The sequence below is a fragment of the Solea solea genome, chromosome 16, assembly GCF_958295425.1.
Source record: "Solea solea chromosome 16, fSolSol10.1, whole genome shotgun sequence".
NCBI classification, from domain to species: domain Eukaryota; kingdom Metazoa; phylum Chordata; class Actinopteri; order Pleuronectiformes; family Soleidae; genus Solea; species Solea solea.
Genome location: NC_081149.1, coordinates 5090438 through 5105930, shown reverse-complemented (window position 1 = coordinate 5105930; position 15493 = coordinate 5090438). Strand labels below are relative to the sequence as shown.

Genomic DNA, 15493 nt, shown 5'->3' with positions numbered 1-15493 from the left:
AAGCTGCAGTGCGTAACTTTTCAAATCCAAACCAGTGTCTGTGGAGACACAGAGTGAAGCACAAGAGCGACGATAATAAGACGACGGTTTTTGTTTTGTTTTAAAAATGTAAGCTATTCAACGAATGTTAAAAGAGAACTTTAGGTTAACGAATTCACCCTGGTTCTCTGAAACACAAGTAACATACTTTAGGTTAAGGAATTAACCCCGGTTCTCTGAGATATAAACTAGTGATGATTAGGTTAAGGAGTTAACCACAGTTCTCTGAAACGTGGGGTAAGTCTGTTAGCGAGGCTAGCTGTGTTTTGGGCGTCAGAAGTTACACACCGCAGCTTTAAATATCAAATATATTTATATTCAGAAAGACGTGGAAGTTTCTGGTTTCCGGTGCTGCTCTGCGCTGCAGTTCTGCGATGTCTGACCTCTAGTCATCGGCTCGGGGTCAGGGGTCAGGGGTCAGGGGTCGAGGTCGGATGACGATGACAGCAGCGACAGAGAGATAAAAACAAACAAGAAAACAGAAAGAGACAGAAATTATTTTCCTGCACACACAAGCCATAACAGAAACTAAGAGCAGTGCGGGGGGGGGAGGGCGGGGCTTAGCAAGGCGGCAGGGGGCGGGATGTGAGGTCAGAAAGAGGCGGGACGAAAGGGCGTGTCCTCGGAAGCCCAGGAAACAAAACCTTTAGCCTCTGTGTGTTTACGATGCATGTCAAAATAAAACGACAATGACCTAAAAGATTTTTTTTTTTTTTTTTTTTTTAGTGGTGAAGATGAAATGAGGTCGTATAAAAATAAATAAACAAAAAAATATCTGTATGATAAAACCTACAGTGGGCGGAGCCTGGGGATCAATTTGTAAAATTGTGTGTAATTTTTTTCTTCGGTTGTATTTTTTTCATTTTTTACGACGAGTATTTATTTTTCTTTAAGTATGTATTGGATAATAAATAAATAAATAAATAAATGTACGTACATGTTCCGTTTTCCCCCTCGACGACAAACTTTGTTTATTTGAACGAGCTGAAGAAGAAAAAAATAATAATAATGAAATAAGAAGAGTGGGAAACGTCGGGTCGTTCGGATGATGCTTGTGTGTGTGTGTGTGTACATTTCTGAGAAGATTTCCATGATTAAAGTGATCGTAAAAACACAAACACTGAGAATAAACAGTGAAGATGATGATGATGATGATGGTGGTGATGTTGAAGATTTAAAATAAATAAATAAATACAGCGATCCAGGTGGATCTGCTGATCTCTGCAAAAACACTTTCTCCATTTATTTCCGTCGCTTAGTTTTTTCGTGATTTATCCCTTTTATATATTGATATGTTAATTTTTGTGAATGTGTTTACTTTTTATTTACTTGTTTAGTTTTGATGTTGTGAAGTTGTTTCAGGTTAAAGGTTTTCAATGTAAGGCTGCAGGTGTCGTTTGAAAACACCACATTTTTACAATAAGTATCCATTTTATGTCCATTTTTGATTATTTTCCTCTTATATTTGACCTTTTAGCTACTTTTAGTTTCTCTTGTTTGAAGTTAAATTGTTTTTAAATTTCTCATTCAATTTCATTTTTGTTAATAACCTTTACAATTATTTTTACAGTTTAATTTAAGCTTAATTATTTATAATGCAAAAAAAATGTTTTAGTGTTTTTTTGTATTTAAAGAAACTCGCTCAGAACCCACCTGCAGTACCTTCATGTCCCACCAGGGGGTCGTGGTCCACACACACTGGGAATCACGTGTGGATATTAATTTTTCCGTGAGTATTTATTTATCAAGTATTGTTTTCCGTGGCTCTGTCCGTCTGTCTGCGCTTCCCCACTTGCCACTATGACCAACAGGGGCCGCCAGAAGCTTGTTGCGTGAATGTGGTGAAGTCTGCCATCTCTCATTGTCTTGTTTATGTATTTATTCTGTTTATTGTTATTTTGTGATTCTACGCTGCTACATTCATTTTTTTTATGTGTTAATAAGCATGGCTGTTTTTATTTAACATTGTTTTCTTTTCTTTTTTGTGTGTGTGTGTGGTTGCATGACTTTGCCATGTGTTCCACAAATGCTGCCAGTGTCTGGAACCAGAACTGAGACACGGACACACGGAAAAACATGGCCGCCATTGGTCGGGGGAGACGAGTCAAAACAGGTTTTAGCCACTGAAGACGAAACCACACCTGATTTTAGTCTTTAGAGACACGTTACAGAAAAAATAATTTTTAACAAATTTTTGTTCAGTTTGCGCACTCTCACACACCAAACCAAACCATTGAGAAAATCGTGGTTTTAAGCTCACAGGGCACAGGAGCTGCTGGTCTAGTCTGGTCTGCCGCCGCCGCCGCCTCGTTCGGTTAAGTCTGGGTGACTTAAATAAATGTGAATGAATGAATTCAAAAGCCAAAGTCTTTAAAAACAACACATCTGAACTTAGAGGCGGCGGTGGAGCAACAACTCTTGTGTGCCGTGACGTTAAATCGCTGATTTTGGGCTTTGGTGTGTTTTTTTTTAACATCAGTGACTCTTTGTGACAGTTTTGTAGCAGAATACAAGCAATAAAAAAATACATGCAATTTACTGTTTATGTCAAGTTTAAAAACAAATACATCAGTTGTGCGTTTGTGCGATACAGTATTTATGTTAATCTGTACAAAACAACGAGTACAAATATCTTTTATTACCATGTTTGTCAAAGTTAAATTAGCTCTTTTTAGTGTCATATTATTATTTAGAAAAAAAAAAACATGTTTGTTTTTTTTGCCCAGATAAAACCGATCACGCGTCACATTCACGGTGAATCCATTAATTACAGTTACAGTGTGGAGCAGTGACTCGGAGCCTCAGTAGGTGGCGCTCCTTCCTCTCACAAACCCGAGTGGACCAGAGACTGGAATTATCATCGTCATCAGACACTTCTTCTATAAATACACACACAGATATTATACATAGCTTCATACATGAAGGTATACGGGTGTCATATTTTACATTTATATATATACACATACATATATATATATATATATATATATATATATAAAGGAATATATTAATATCAAAGACGAACACATGCTTACATACTAATCAAAAATAACTTAGGTTATGAAAGATCATACAAAAAACAAAACAGTTTTAAAAGTAGAATCTCTATAAATGACAATTTTCTCTAAGATCTAGTGTTGAGGTCTTCTCGTTTGTTTGTTTATAAAAAGTCATGTGACAGAGGGGGAGGGTCCAGGGCCGAGGCGGCAATAACTTCCATCATTTTAAAGTGAAAGTGCACACAGTGAGATGTGACAGCTGCTCCGCTGTGAGTCACTTTCTACTTCATGCCACCTCCTCCCTCCCTCCCTCCTCCTCCTCCTCCTCCTCCCCCCTCAGCCTCTCCCGGTTCTAGTCAGGACCTCCCTCCCCGGCACCTGATTGGCTCTGGACAGCAGCACGCAGACGCAGGACGAGTCGATGCGGATCCACCTCCACCCAGTTCTGTTGTTGGTGTCTTTGGTGAGCGCTCGCACAAACGACTGCTTGGCCTTGCACTCGCTCAGCCACTGTTTTTTGTCCACGCCAAAGCAGCCGGACCCGGCGAGGCCCATCCCCGGGGATCTCGGCGGCGCCGCCGCGCCAGAACCCCTCCCCCGGCTGGTGCCACTCTCCTGCTCGGCCTGGCGACAGCGGGTCTCGTAGAAGAACTGTTTGAGCGGTCCCGTCTGGGTTTGGATTTCCTCCAGGACGGTGACCTGCCGGCCGCGGGAGTCGATGGCGGACCTCTTGTCGGTGACCCAGACGCTTTCCGCCTCGCACACGGACTTCTCTCCTCGCCGTCGGTCCATCAAGTGCGAGCGCTTGTCCCGCCTAACGGGGTGCGCGGCCTCGCTGGTGGTGACTCTGGAGGAGTCGGTCCAGCTCGGGGTCGTGCTCCTGTCAATCGCCCGATCCCCGTGACCCTCGATGTGTCCGTCCATGTCCTCCTGCTCCTCCCCGCCGCCGTCCTCCTCCAGCAGGCCGGACTCCAGCATGAGCAGCAGAGGCGGGTGTTCTGGAGGAGACAGCGAGGGCGAGAAGAGGACTCGTGGATGTGCGTCCAGAAACATCTCGTCTCCCAAGAGGCTGTCGAGTCCAGGGCCCAGACCCGGTCCTGCCTCCAGGGTCGCGCTCTCCTCAGCCCCTGGCGTCTGCTCAGTCCCTGTCCTGATTGTTGATGTCTCTCTCAGCTGCTCTGAAGGAACAGTTGGTTCTGGTCCATGCGGAGCCTTTAGCGTTGCAACAGGACTGGCAGTGTTGTGGTTTTCTGCTGCAGAAACCTGCAAAGGTCTGCCCGTGGAGTCCTTCTTGTAAAAGTCCATGAAGCTGGAGATCTCTTGCCTGCTGCTTCTGTCAGCTTTGTAGTCCTTTGGTGGAGAATTATCCTGGGAAATATCCTCGGTCCTGAGTGTTCGTCTGTCCAAACTGACGCCGCTTCTGCCGCCGCTGCCTGAGTTGCTTTTCGACCGGTAACTTCCTTGATTGTCCACTCTGAACGTGGCGGTCTCTTCATGTACGGAGGATTTCACGTCGTCCTTGCGGTCGTGAAGGTCTCGTCTGTCGGGTTGCTGGCCGACGGCCGAGTCCGTCTGCGAGGCATTTCCGCGAGAATCGTAGTCCACACGCGGAGCTGCGAGGCGCGAGGCCGGGTCCCGGCGGTCGTCGGAGCCAGGCTTTGTCGTCGTCGCCGCCGCAGCGATCCTGGACACGGGGTTGTGAGGGAAGGGCAGGGCCGAGGCAATCACCATGGCAACCAGGGGAAGCCAGTGCATCACTCCCAGGACGTATCAGCTGGCAGCGAAAAGAAAAAAAAAAGACACAGAGGAATTAAAAGTTGCAGCTCGTACAGTTGAACCAAGTTCCTCATTTAAAATGTAAACCGAGAGGTTTTACTAGTGACTCGCACTCTTTATGACCGCAGAGGTACGGCTTTAAAGTCTTGGCAGACATCGTGGAAAAACAGGACCCGGTGCAGTGAGGTCGACCCACTGCTTCTTCATGTGGGCCGAGTTTTGCACGACCTTCAAACGCCGGTGCGTGTGAATCTTAACGGCCGAGGCACTCAAACACGAGAACCCAAGAATGTTTTTTTGTTTTTTAAAAAAAAGAAGCTGTGGTTCAGTGTGTGAACCACAGCTCGTCTGCATTACCAAGGTCTATTTCAGGTATTTAACATGAACACACCTGGGCTTTTTTAAAAGGTGGTGCCGGAACATGACATAATACATCTGTCACCAGGGACTGGAGGAGTTTTTACTACTGTAAATATTCAGCCTGCCGCAACCTGAACATCTAAACCATGTGCAACCAAAGAGGATTAGAGGCAGATTAAGTGGAGTGAATACAGCAGAGAAACAAGACGTGTATCCTGTTTTTTTATAAAAGGCAAAAGTCAACGACAGTCCGCGTTTCCCCCAATATCACCAACAGCCCCAACCTCGACACCAACAGCGATATCAACCACGCAGCCATTTCAAAGACATACATCATTCATTCATTCATTCATCTTCTACCATGTTGCTCAGCTAATAAAAGTCTATGTCTATAATATCATCAGAATATTTTCACCACTTCACCTCTGGGTTAAACACCATTTATTTTCTGACTGGAAAATTTAGGTTTGAGTCACTTTGAAAGACCGCTTGCTTTCCCCCGCACCAAACCCCATTGAGAAAATCTGTAATTATTTTTTATTTGTACGTCACAGAACACGGGAGTTGTCGATTTACTGCTGCCTCCGACAGGAAGTTCACGTGTGTTGTTTTTGTGAATTCGGCATCTAAAAATCCTTTGTTCTGATTGACCTCAGTGACACAAAGTGACCACATGTGGCAGCAGTAGACCAGCAGTGGACCAGCAGCTCCTGTGTCCCCACAAACTAAAATCACGGATTTTCTCTATGGAGTTTGGTTGTGGGAGCACGAGCGCTTCACAAACTTCAGTTTCCTTGTGAAATAAAGACATGAAACATGTTTTTAAGATATTGCAGACCTTTAAGCAGGCATGGATTTTATTACGTGACTCTTTTTCTTAAGAGGCACAAATGTGTTTTTAGTCACAGCAGCAGTGTTTTCACTCAGAGCTCAGGCTGACAATTATGTTAGAACTTTTTACAGAACCTGAACTACCACTATAAATTGTCCCCTCATCTTAAATGAGTGTACATGAACAGTAATTGATTATTGATGGACAAAAACACCTGTCTATAATCAAACAAAATAATAATAAAAAACATTATTTTTTATTGTAGTAAACAAAACTAGAACTGAAATTAATATTAAAAAATATATATTATTCTGTGTCTTTGCGGTCATTTTTAAGAGGTTTAACACTCTTGAAACGCCTCGATCCCCAATAAACACCCTTGAGAAATGGCGATTGGGCACCTTGCTCAGAGGTACCTCAGCCCTTGTTGACCTGTCAGGATTTGAACTTGAAACCCTCTGGTTACATGCCAATTTCCCCTCTCCACTAGGCCACGGGGCTGCCCCCAACTGAAACCAGCCCAATAAGCTTTCAAATGTGCACTCGTTGACAAAGATATTGATCATAATTCACTCCAGCAGATTTATTACTGATTTATTACTTTATTACTCGTTGACGCCATGTAGCGTCAACATAAGCCCCTCCCTGGTGTCAAGACACGTGTAAACACTTCTCAGGTGTATTTTTCAATGACGACATTATGAGTCAGTCGTGTGGAAGCGACGTTCACCTGTGACTAACTGCACAAATATTCCAGTCAACCATCAGCGTGCTTATTTGTCTGAAAGCAGGGAGGAGGTCACTTGGAGAGTGTTAAAATAGGTGGAATGATGAGAATGTGAGTGATGCAGCTTCACGAGGCTCCTCCTGGCAGCAGAACATGCAGGGCAAACAGGAGGAGGAGTGGATGTGTTTTTGTGTTTGTTTGCTCGTGGTGTTGTTCTGTCTGCACAGGTGTGTGTGTGTGTGGGAGCGCGACTGTGAATGAGCAACAAAACAAAAAGAATCCCTTCAGTGACTTCAGGGAGCCTGAGCCACACCCAGGACACGGTGAAGCCGCCGCCACGAGAGCAACAAGGATTGGTCGACACATCCGTCACCTCGGGCGCTGACAGTGCCTGCGTGTCGCGTAAATCACATCAAAGTCGGTGCCGAGCAGCTTAAAAAGGTAAAAAGCAGCTGCACAAGACGACTGTCACACGCAAACCACCAGGGGGCGTTACAGACACTTAAAACTGAATCATTTTCATTTGAGGACAAAAATCAACATTTTCTTGAACATGTTCAGGACTAAAAATAATCTCTTCATGTCAGAAAGTCAGATTAACTGCTGATGTAAATCATTGGGAGTTGCAGCGCTGTATAGACACAGACCTACAGTAGCTTCTTGGTTTCGTCGCAGTTATCCCCGGTAATCTACACGAGTGTTAATGTTGTTAAGAGTTACGTTCCCACTTAAAAGGATAAAAAGACATTAAAGTAACAGAGACACACATGAGTGGACACTGTGATCGGACTCTCGGCCCCGCAGAAGTCCTGAGGTTCTACCGTAAAGACAAGTATATTTTCTGCTTTTCGGTGTCCATCCGTCCGTCTTCTACTGCTTTATCCTCCACATGAGAGTCACGCGGGGTCTCAGCTGGCATAGGGTCAAAGGGCGGGGGTCACACCTTGGACACCCAGTCCATAGTTTTTGAGTTTTCAGTCTAGGAGTTACGGTGATGAGACACTGGGTTAAATCCTCATACCTTTAAGTGGAACGTGACACAAAGCGCAATCATTTTTCGTTGGATTGGAAACCCCCCCACAACGACTCTAAACGCTGTAGTACATATGCCAGGCCTGTACGTGGCGCTGTGATAAAGCTTTATTTACATTATAATGTGAAGAATCACAGAAACAGAGATAGAAGGAAAGGAAGCAAGGAAAGGAAGCAAGGACGAAAACCAAACAAACTCCAAATGTAGCATTTTGGTTGTCTACAAAAAAAACGCTATTTTTTGGGAAACCATTAGGTCGAGTTTTCTTTCAACAGGAAGGTTGTGGGTTCAATTCCTGGCTCTGCTCGTCTATGTGTCCTTGAGCAAAGACACTTAACCCCATGTTGCAGTGAGTGAATGAGTGAATGGGTGAAAACTGTTGTGTGAAGCAGCTCATCAAGACTAGAAAAGCACTATATAAATACAGACTGATTTCATTTGGTAGTAACAAGTAACAAAGAGAGTTAGAGGAAATGTAGTGGAGTAAAAGTAAAAGTTGCTTGAAATACTAATAACTAAGTAAAATACAGTAACAAAGGATTTGTACTACATTACGGAGAAGAAGAGAAAATGTGATTGAGCCTTAAAGCTGATTCTCACAAATTCTGTTCTAATTTGTGGTTCTAACATAATCAGGGGGCCCCGTCTCAGCTTAAAGGCCCCCCAAGGCAAACCTACCCTGTTTAAATGGCACTGCTAAACGACACAGTGTCGAGCTGAAGGGGAGGAGAAGGCGGTTTGAAAGGAGCCAGCTGTGGCGAGGAGGAGCAGGGCCAACGTCCAGGATGAAGAATGTGGAGGATCAGTGTTACCTGAGTGTGTGTGTGTCGCGCTCACACACACACACACACACACACAGGCCCACACTCTTAAGTGGTTTATTTCTGCAGCAGCAGCAGCAGAAACAGCAGCACTTCTTCATCACCGCGCTCCATTTGCTACAATGACACGCATCATTTGAGCTCCCGGCCAGACCAGACGAGGACCACGCCGCCGCGGTTTCCTCCACCCGCTGAACCAAAGCCAAAAACATCCCAACACTGTCCCTCTCTCTCTAAAACATACAACAGCTTTTTAAAAACAAATAAAAACCTTAATCTTAATCTCCATAACTTGACACATGGCTTCCACATGAGTCAAACACAGAAACGCGTGTAAAAAAAAATCCTTGAACTAACAGATTTAACTCGTCTACGTCGTCGCTTTTAATCTGAAGGTTTGGTTATTTCTGTTCCGACGTAAACATAAAACCTTAAAAATCCTGTTCAAAATATACGAGTTACAAGTTCATCCGAACATCTTAAGTCATTACCACATCGTCTGGCAGAGGGCGCTGTGAGTGCGACTCTGAATATTGTAATAAAAAACACTCATGATAAAAAATACACTCTTTAAAAAAGGTAACTTCACTGAGGTATGCAACATCTTCTGGAAAAGTAGTGCTTTTTATTTTCGTGAAATAAAAGTTTTTGTAACTTTCTTTTCTAATATTTTTATAATGGTGTTAACCTGTTTCAATCAATCATGTTTTGGGAACATTACAACATTTTGTAAATATTTTGGTTGCATAAATAATATTTTTTATGTTTTTTGTAACAGTACATTTTGCAAAAGTAATTTTTTTTTATAATGTTGGTAACATGTTTCCATCAGTCATGTGATTGTAACATTACAACATTATCTAAATTTTCGAGTAACATAAGTTTTTTTTCTTTTACATTTCAACATCTTGTAACGTTTTTTGGTTACATAACTGATATTTTTTTAATGTTAGCAAACAAGTTTTGGCAACATCGCAACATTTTGTAACTTTCTGGTTCAATTAGTAATATTTTTTATAATGTCAGTAACATGTTTCCATCAATCATGTTTTTGTAACATTACACTGTTTTGTAACATAAGTCATTTATTTTAACTTTATTTGGTTACATAACTCATATTTTTCAACATTACATTGAGTAACTTTTTGCGTAACATAAGTAAGATTTCTTGTAATGTTAATAACATGTTTTTGTTCCATTATTACACTTTTTTTTTCCTTAATTTGTACTGTAATTGGCTAAATCAAACTTGATGATATGATATCGTGTCACTCGTGGTCGTCACTGACTGAACTGCACCTGTACCACCTGTATCCCTGAGTGACTGCACTGGTATTAAAGCATCAGAACAGGCCTGCAGGTTCAGATTCCCTGCTGTTTCACTTTCAGACCCACCGCTGTGCATCAAAACCTGCAACTTGTTCCAACTGTTCTGCGTAACTGTGCAACACACCGACATTCCCGAAAGGATATCAGGAACATTTTTAAGTGACAGCTTGAAACTGATCTTCTTCACTTTGCTCTCAACTCGGTTTTTTCTTCTTCTTCCTTTTAAACAACCTCTGGTTTATTACTGCTTCTATTTGTTTAATGTATGACTTATTGTTCTTCTTCTTCCCACTTAATACTTTTTTGCTTTTTTGCTTATTATACAAATATTAAACAAGCTGTTTATCTACTGTATATATGTTTGAACAGTCACATGTGTTATTAACCCTGCTTGTCACGCTGAATACTTGACATGTTTTTAACTCAATGAAGAATAGTTTGCCTACAGGGGCAAGAAAGTACCTACTATTATATATATTTAACTATCACTAACTATAGACTTCATCTATACATTAGACGACTTTACGTCCAAATGGTTCTCTCCATACATTTTCTTTTGTTCATAGAACAGTCCGAAATTACATTACATTTACATTTAAATTAAAGCATATTATTTAAGACGTTATTTGATGTTGTGCTTGTTCAGTCGATTTAGAACCAATTATCTGCCCTTAAAATCTTCTTAATTGATTTATAACTCATTCTAAAAGCCTTGTTTTCCTTCTTCCTCAACAACGTTTTGAGGCTCTTGCTCTCGAACACAACACATAAAATAAAAACCATAAAAGAAAAGTATTTCTCAAGTTCAAGTCTGGCACCCAGGAAATAAGTTGTGAGCACGCCAAGCGTCATACCGAGTCTCGCTGCCCATCCAGGAACTTCAAAACTTCAAAATATCCACTTGACTTTGCAGAGTTGGATTATTGTCAGCTCAACAAAAGAAGTGAGGTCTGAATTTCACCACGTTTTTGTCTCTATTGTCATATTCTTCTTCTTCTGTGTAACTGCTTCTTCTTTTATTTCCAGATATGAGCCAGGGGGCGAGGCCAACTCTGGTCCAAACTGAAGGTAGTTGCTCAACTCCCAAGCACATTATCTGGCAAAAAATAGTCCAACTTTGAGAAATTCAACAATCGGACTTAAATCAGCACAGGGCATCAAATGATATTGTTTTTCTGGAGCCAATATTGATACAGATTATTACTAGTTATTATATTTGGAACAAATTTGCATTTACGGTAAAATCTAAAGCCAATTTTTAAAGCCAACTACTACTACCACCACCTACTACTACTACTACTACCTACTACTACCTACTACTATCTAACTACTACCATCTATGATCCCGAAGACGTTTGCCAAGCGACTGAAAACATGTCAACAAACATTTTCCAGGAGCGATGGCTACGTAGGACTGGCGACTTTTGCCTCACTGAGATTGCATCTCACTCAGGCTAAACGACAGCTGAATCAAAGACAGCTGCTTTTTAGTGGCAGCTAGACGTAGCTTCTCTGACGTCATCGTGATAAGCCCGCCTCTAGCGTGCCATTGTTTAACTCCCGTTTTTCAGAGATTCTGTAGTTGGCCAAAACGAAGCTCTCCCCAAACGTGTCTGCAGAGCGAAATCAAATCCCTGTTTTTAAAATGGCGTTTATGGCTATGTGGTTAGCTCAAACACCTTAGTCGATCCCTTAGTGGACTTAAGTAAAGTAAAAGATATGTCAAAAGATTCAAGACACAAAAGCCCCCTTTACACCTGTTTTCTGTTCTGTGATCGGGTTGTGATTTGATTGCGATCGGACAGCGTCTGACCACTTGTTAGTACAGGTGTAAATACACCCGAGGACTGCTTATTATCCGATCTGCCAAACCACTTTCGGTAGGTGGTCCCACAACTTTGTGAGCGGAGGTACTTGGTGGCTCAGGAGGCGGGTAGTCACCTCCCACTTTCAAGAAGCGGGACCAATGGGACCTACAACCAATCAGACCAGTGATTGTGTCAACAAACACTACAAATACTACAAGCGATGGCTATGTAGTATTGCCGTGGTATGACTTTTTCCTAGCCTCGCTAACTCGAGAGACCGCATCTTGCCCAGGTTAAATGACAGCTGGACGTAGGTTCTCTGACGTGGTCACATGAAGCGCGTGTCTAGTGCACTGTTTGGGATTGACTCCTTATTTTCTGAGATTCTGTGGTTGGCCAAAATGGGCGCTCTTCCCAGACATGTCTGCAAATTGCTGGCAGAGTGAAATTGAGAGAAAGTGTCACATTGGAGCTTTACGTTTTCAAAATGGCAGTTATGGCTCGGTGGTTAGCTCAAACACCTTAGTAGATCCCTTAAGTAAATTAGAAGACGTGGTCAAAAGACTGTTGATATCGGGATCAAAAGACTCTCAAGAATGAAAGGCCTCCTTTACACCTGGCATTAAACTGCATTTTCTGTGATCGGATTGTAATCGGATAGCGCCTGACCATTAGGTCAGTACGAGTGTAAATACACACTTATCCGATCTGCCAAACCACTTCGGGAGGTGGTCGGAGACGCATTGTGACCAGATTGAACAGCCAAGCGCCGTGTGTGATTGACTCCCTTTGTTTCTGAGACTTTGTCATTGGCTAAAACGTCGCTCTAGCCAGACGTGTCTGCAAAACACCTTAGCAGATCCCTTAATAGACTTAAGTAAATTAAAAGGTGTGTCAAAAGACTATGTCAGTCTGATATCGGGATCGAAAGACTCTCAAGACATACACACACACACACACAAAAAAGATGCTCCCTGGTTTAACAACGGTGTGAAAGTACCATTTAAAGTTACACGCCACAGTTTTAAGAGTTTAATCCAGAGGATTAAAGGTGTGAAGTGAAGTGAGGAAGGGATCAGGTGCAGACGGCCGACTATTCCAACGGGCAAAAGATCCTCCCAGAGAAAACAGACGCCGTAAAACAGCTCCACACCTGGCACTAGCTACCGCGCTATTAACCTGTTAACAAAGTAATCCCCTCCCTCATGTGTGGTTAATGTCACACACGTCCATCTGACAGATACATTAAAGCGTTTGTGTGTGTGTGAGACAGTTGGGACATAAAGGGCCCCTGGCCGCCACGTCAGGTCCTAATCCCGCCTTCTTTGAAGTCGTGTAACCTCGAGAGTGAAGGAGGTAAGGAGATGTCTGGAGGCCAGATGACTGCAGGACGTCTTTTTTGTTTTTTTTGTACCTCATTTCATAACAGCTTGGGTTGTGACTAAGCTGTCGGAAATGCACGAAATGAGTGTGATTATTAAGAGTGACAACGAGAACACCATGTGACAGGAAAACACGCGGGACAGGTAAATGTTTGCGTTTCCTTCCTCTCATCCCTCCCTCCCTCCTGCTGTAAAAGCTTTGGCCTCACATGTGTTCGTTTACAATGCCTTGCTGTGCAAACAGCCCATTAATTCCAGTTCTGTGATCGTTTCGTACCACGTTCAGCCTGCAGGAACCAGGCTTCCTCCTCCTCCTCCTCCTCCTCCTCCACCACCACCTCCACCACAACCTTGGCTCTTATCTCACTAATCACTTCATCTCGCTTTCTCTTGCACACAAACACAAGCCGACCAAATACACACACACCGCACATATCACACGATGACACGCTCGACAAATAATTTCATTATTTTCACTTTTGTAATTATTGATTAATCTGCTCATAGTTTTCTCAATTTATTGATTAATTTTGCTGGAGCCAAAGGTTTAAGCATTGACTTGTTTTGACCACAAATAAAAACAAAGAAAACCAGAACATATTCAACTGGTTTATCAATCATTAAGTATTGATTGCAGCTTCTTAAATGTGAACATTTTCTGGTTTATTTGCTCCATATAGCAAAAAAAAAAAATAAAAACATTAAAACATTTTTATTTAACTAATTTTGTTTTTTAAAAACTAAACGAGATGTGTGATCATTTCCAGGTTTGGGAAACACCGATCCAACCGTTTTCCCTGACATTTTATGCACCAAACACCTACTAATGGAAAGATGAACTGATTGTGATAATAATCGTTAGTTGCACTCGCTCAATAAAAAGGATAAAAGCCTCCCACAGTCGCTGGGGACTCATCTGTTGACAGTGTGCTATTAAAAGCCTCGGCTGCAGGTATGTTTTAAAAAGGCGACCTGTGTGATCTACCTGATAGCTCTCACCTCACCTGACTGACGGCCAATGAAAACATGATGTGAAATAGGCCACAACAACCACATCACTGCCAAGGAAAACGACATGACAGTGTGTGACTGGCGTGTTCTAAAAAGTTCACCTGGATCGTGTGATCACAGTTTTAATGGGATTCACACCACGGCTGCAGTGAATCATCCAATTTTAATCCATTACTGAGTTCATTTGGTAGCAGATTAACTGTTTGAAGAGGGGTTTATATCAAAATAAAAAGTCTTCTGACTTCTTTCCTTCTCTGTGACAATGTATTGGATCCTGAAGGAAAAATTTAAGCACATCATCATTTTTTGGGATTTACGAATTGTAATTTTTAGCACTTTAGTTTAACCAATGTACACAAATTTGATTTGATTAACATTTTTACGAATTTAACTAAATTTGCATGTAAGCATGGAACAATAAAATATATAATATATCAAGATCAAAATGCTTTATATGCGAAATAATATTACTTACATTTTTAATATATATTCTTTAAATGTAAACATTCTGTGCATATAAATCAGCAGGACTGTGTGTTGGAGAAAACCAATTGTAATTTGCCATATTCTGCACAATTATTCCATCACAATCAAATATCCTGGGTGCTTTCATGTTTTTTTTAACCGCAATGTGCTTTAATGTCGCACATCGTGCCATTCGTAAATGTAAATACATATTTTGATGAGTTCAAAGACATAAATTATGACCTAAATAAACCTTACACGTTTTTCACTGGCTTTGTGTAACTGCTGCAGGCTGTTTGGTGAATAATTAGATGAATAAACATGTAAAAACATGTGTGTTAGTGTTTACACGTTAGTAATAGTGCACGGTGTGTAGTTCGGGGCCTACATTTACCGTTTAGGTGAGATCCGGACCCCGCGTCCTTCCAGCTGACACCACATTGATTATAGAGTCCTGTCGCCAGTTGCTCAACTGGTTTAAACAAATTAACTCAAAAAACACTTTCTCACGCTCGCCACAGAACGTGTCACAGACATGGACTCGTCTCTTTAGCTCCGTGACATCGCATGAGTCCCTCCACGTTCACCAAAAAAACGACGAAAAAGAAGTTAAATAAAAAGTAAAGTAAAATAAAAGCAAGCAAAAACGGTCTCCTGTCCTGTGAGCGCTTCACGGACCAAACGGCCAAAAAGAAGGAAAAGACAAGGTCCAGACAGGTTTTTAAAAATGAAAACGTGTCTTTAAACGTACAAATCCCATTTAGATATTACTCCTCCGTGTCGGGACAGGGAGGGGGGACAAAGGTGTCTCGGTCCAAAATATGTGCGCGGAGAAGTGGAGAGGTGAAGAAGTTTGGCCAAATGTTTTAAGATCCTCAACTCCGCCTGAAACGCGTAAAAGTCGGATAAGC

At 42.0% G+C, this 15493-nt stretch overlaps 1 protein-coding gene across 1 annotated transcript; it reads right to left on the bottom strand.

The window, feature by feature from the left end:
* Positions 1-3349: 3349 nt before the first annotated feature.
* On the bottom strand, positions 3350-15491 carry LOC131475412 (uncharacterized). The gene is made up of 2 exons (XM_058653516.1): positions 14977-15491; positions 3350-4812 (listed from the first exon to the last, which is right to left on the bottom strand). The coding sequence occupies exon 2, from the start codon at positions 4791-4793 to the stop codon at positions 3375-3377; it is 1419 nt and encodes a 472-aa protein (XP_058509499.1). The 5' UTR covers positions 4794-4812; positions 14977-15491; the 3' UTR covers positions 3350-3374.
* Positions 15492-15493: the final 2 nt, after the last annotated feature.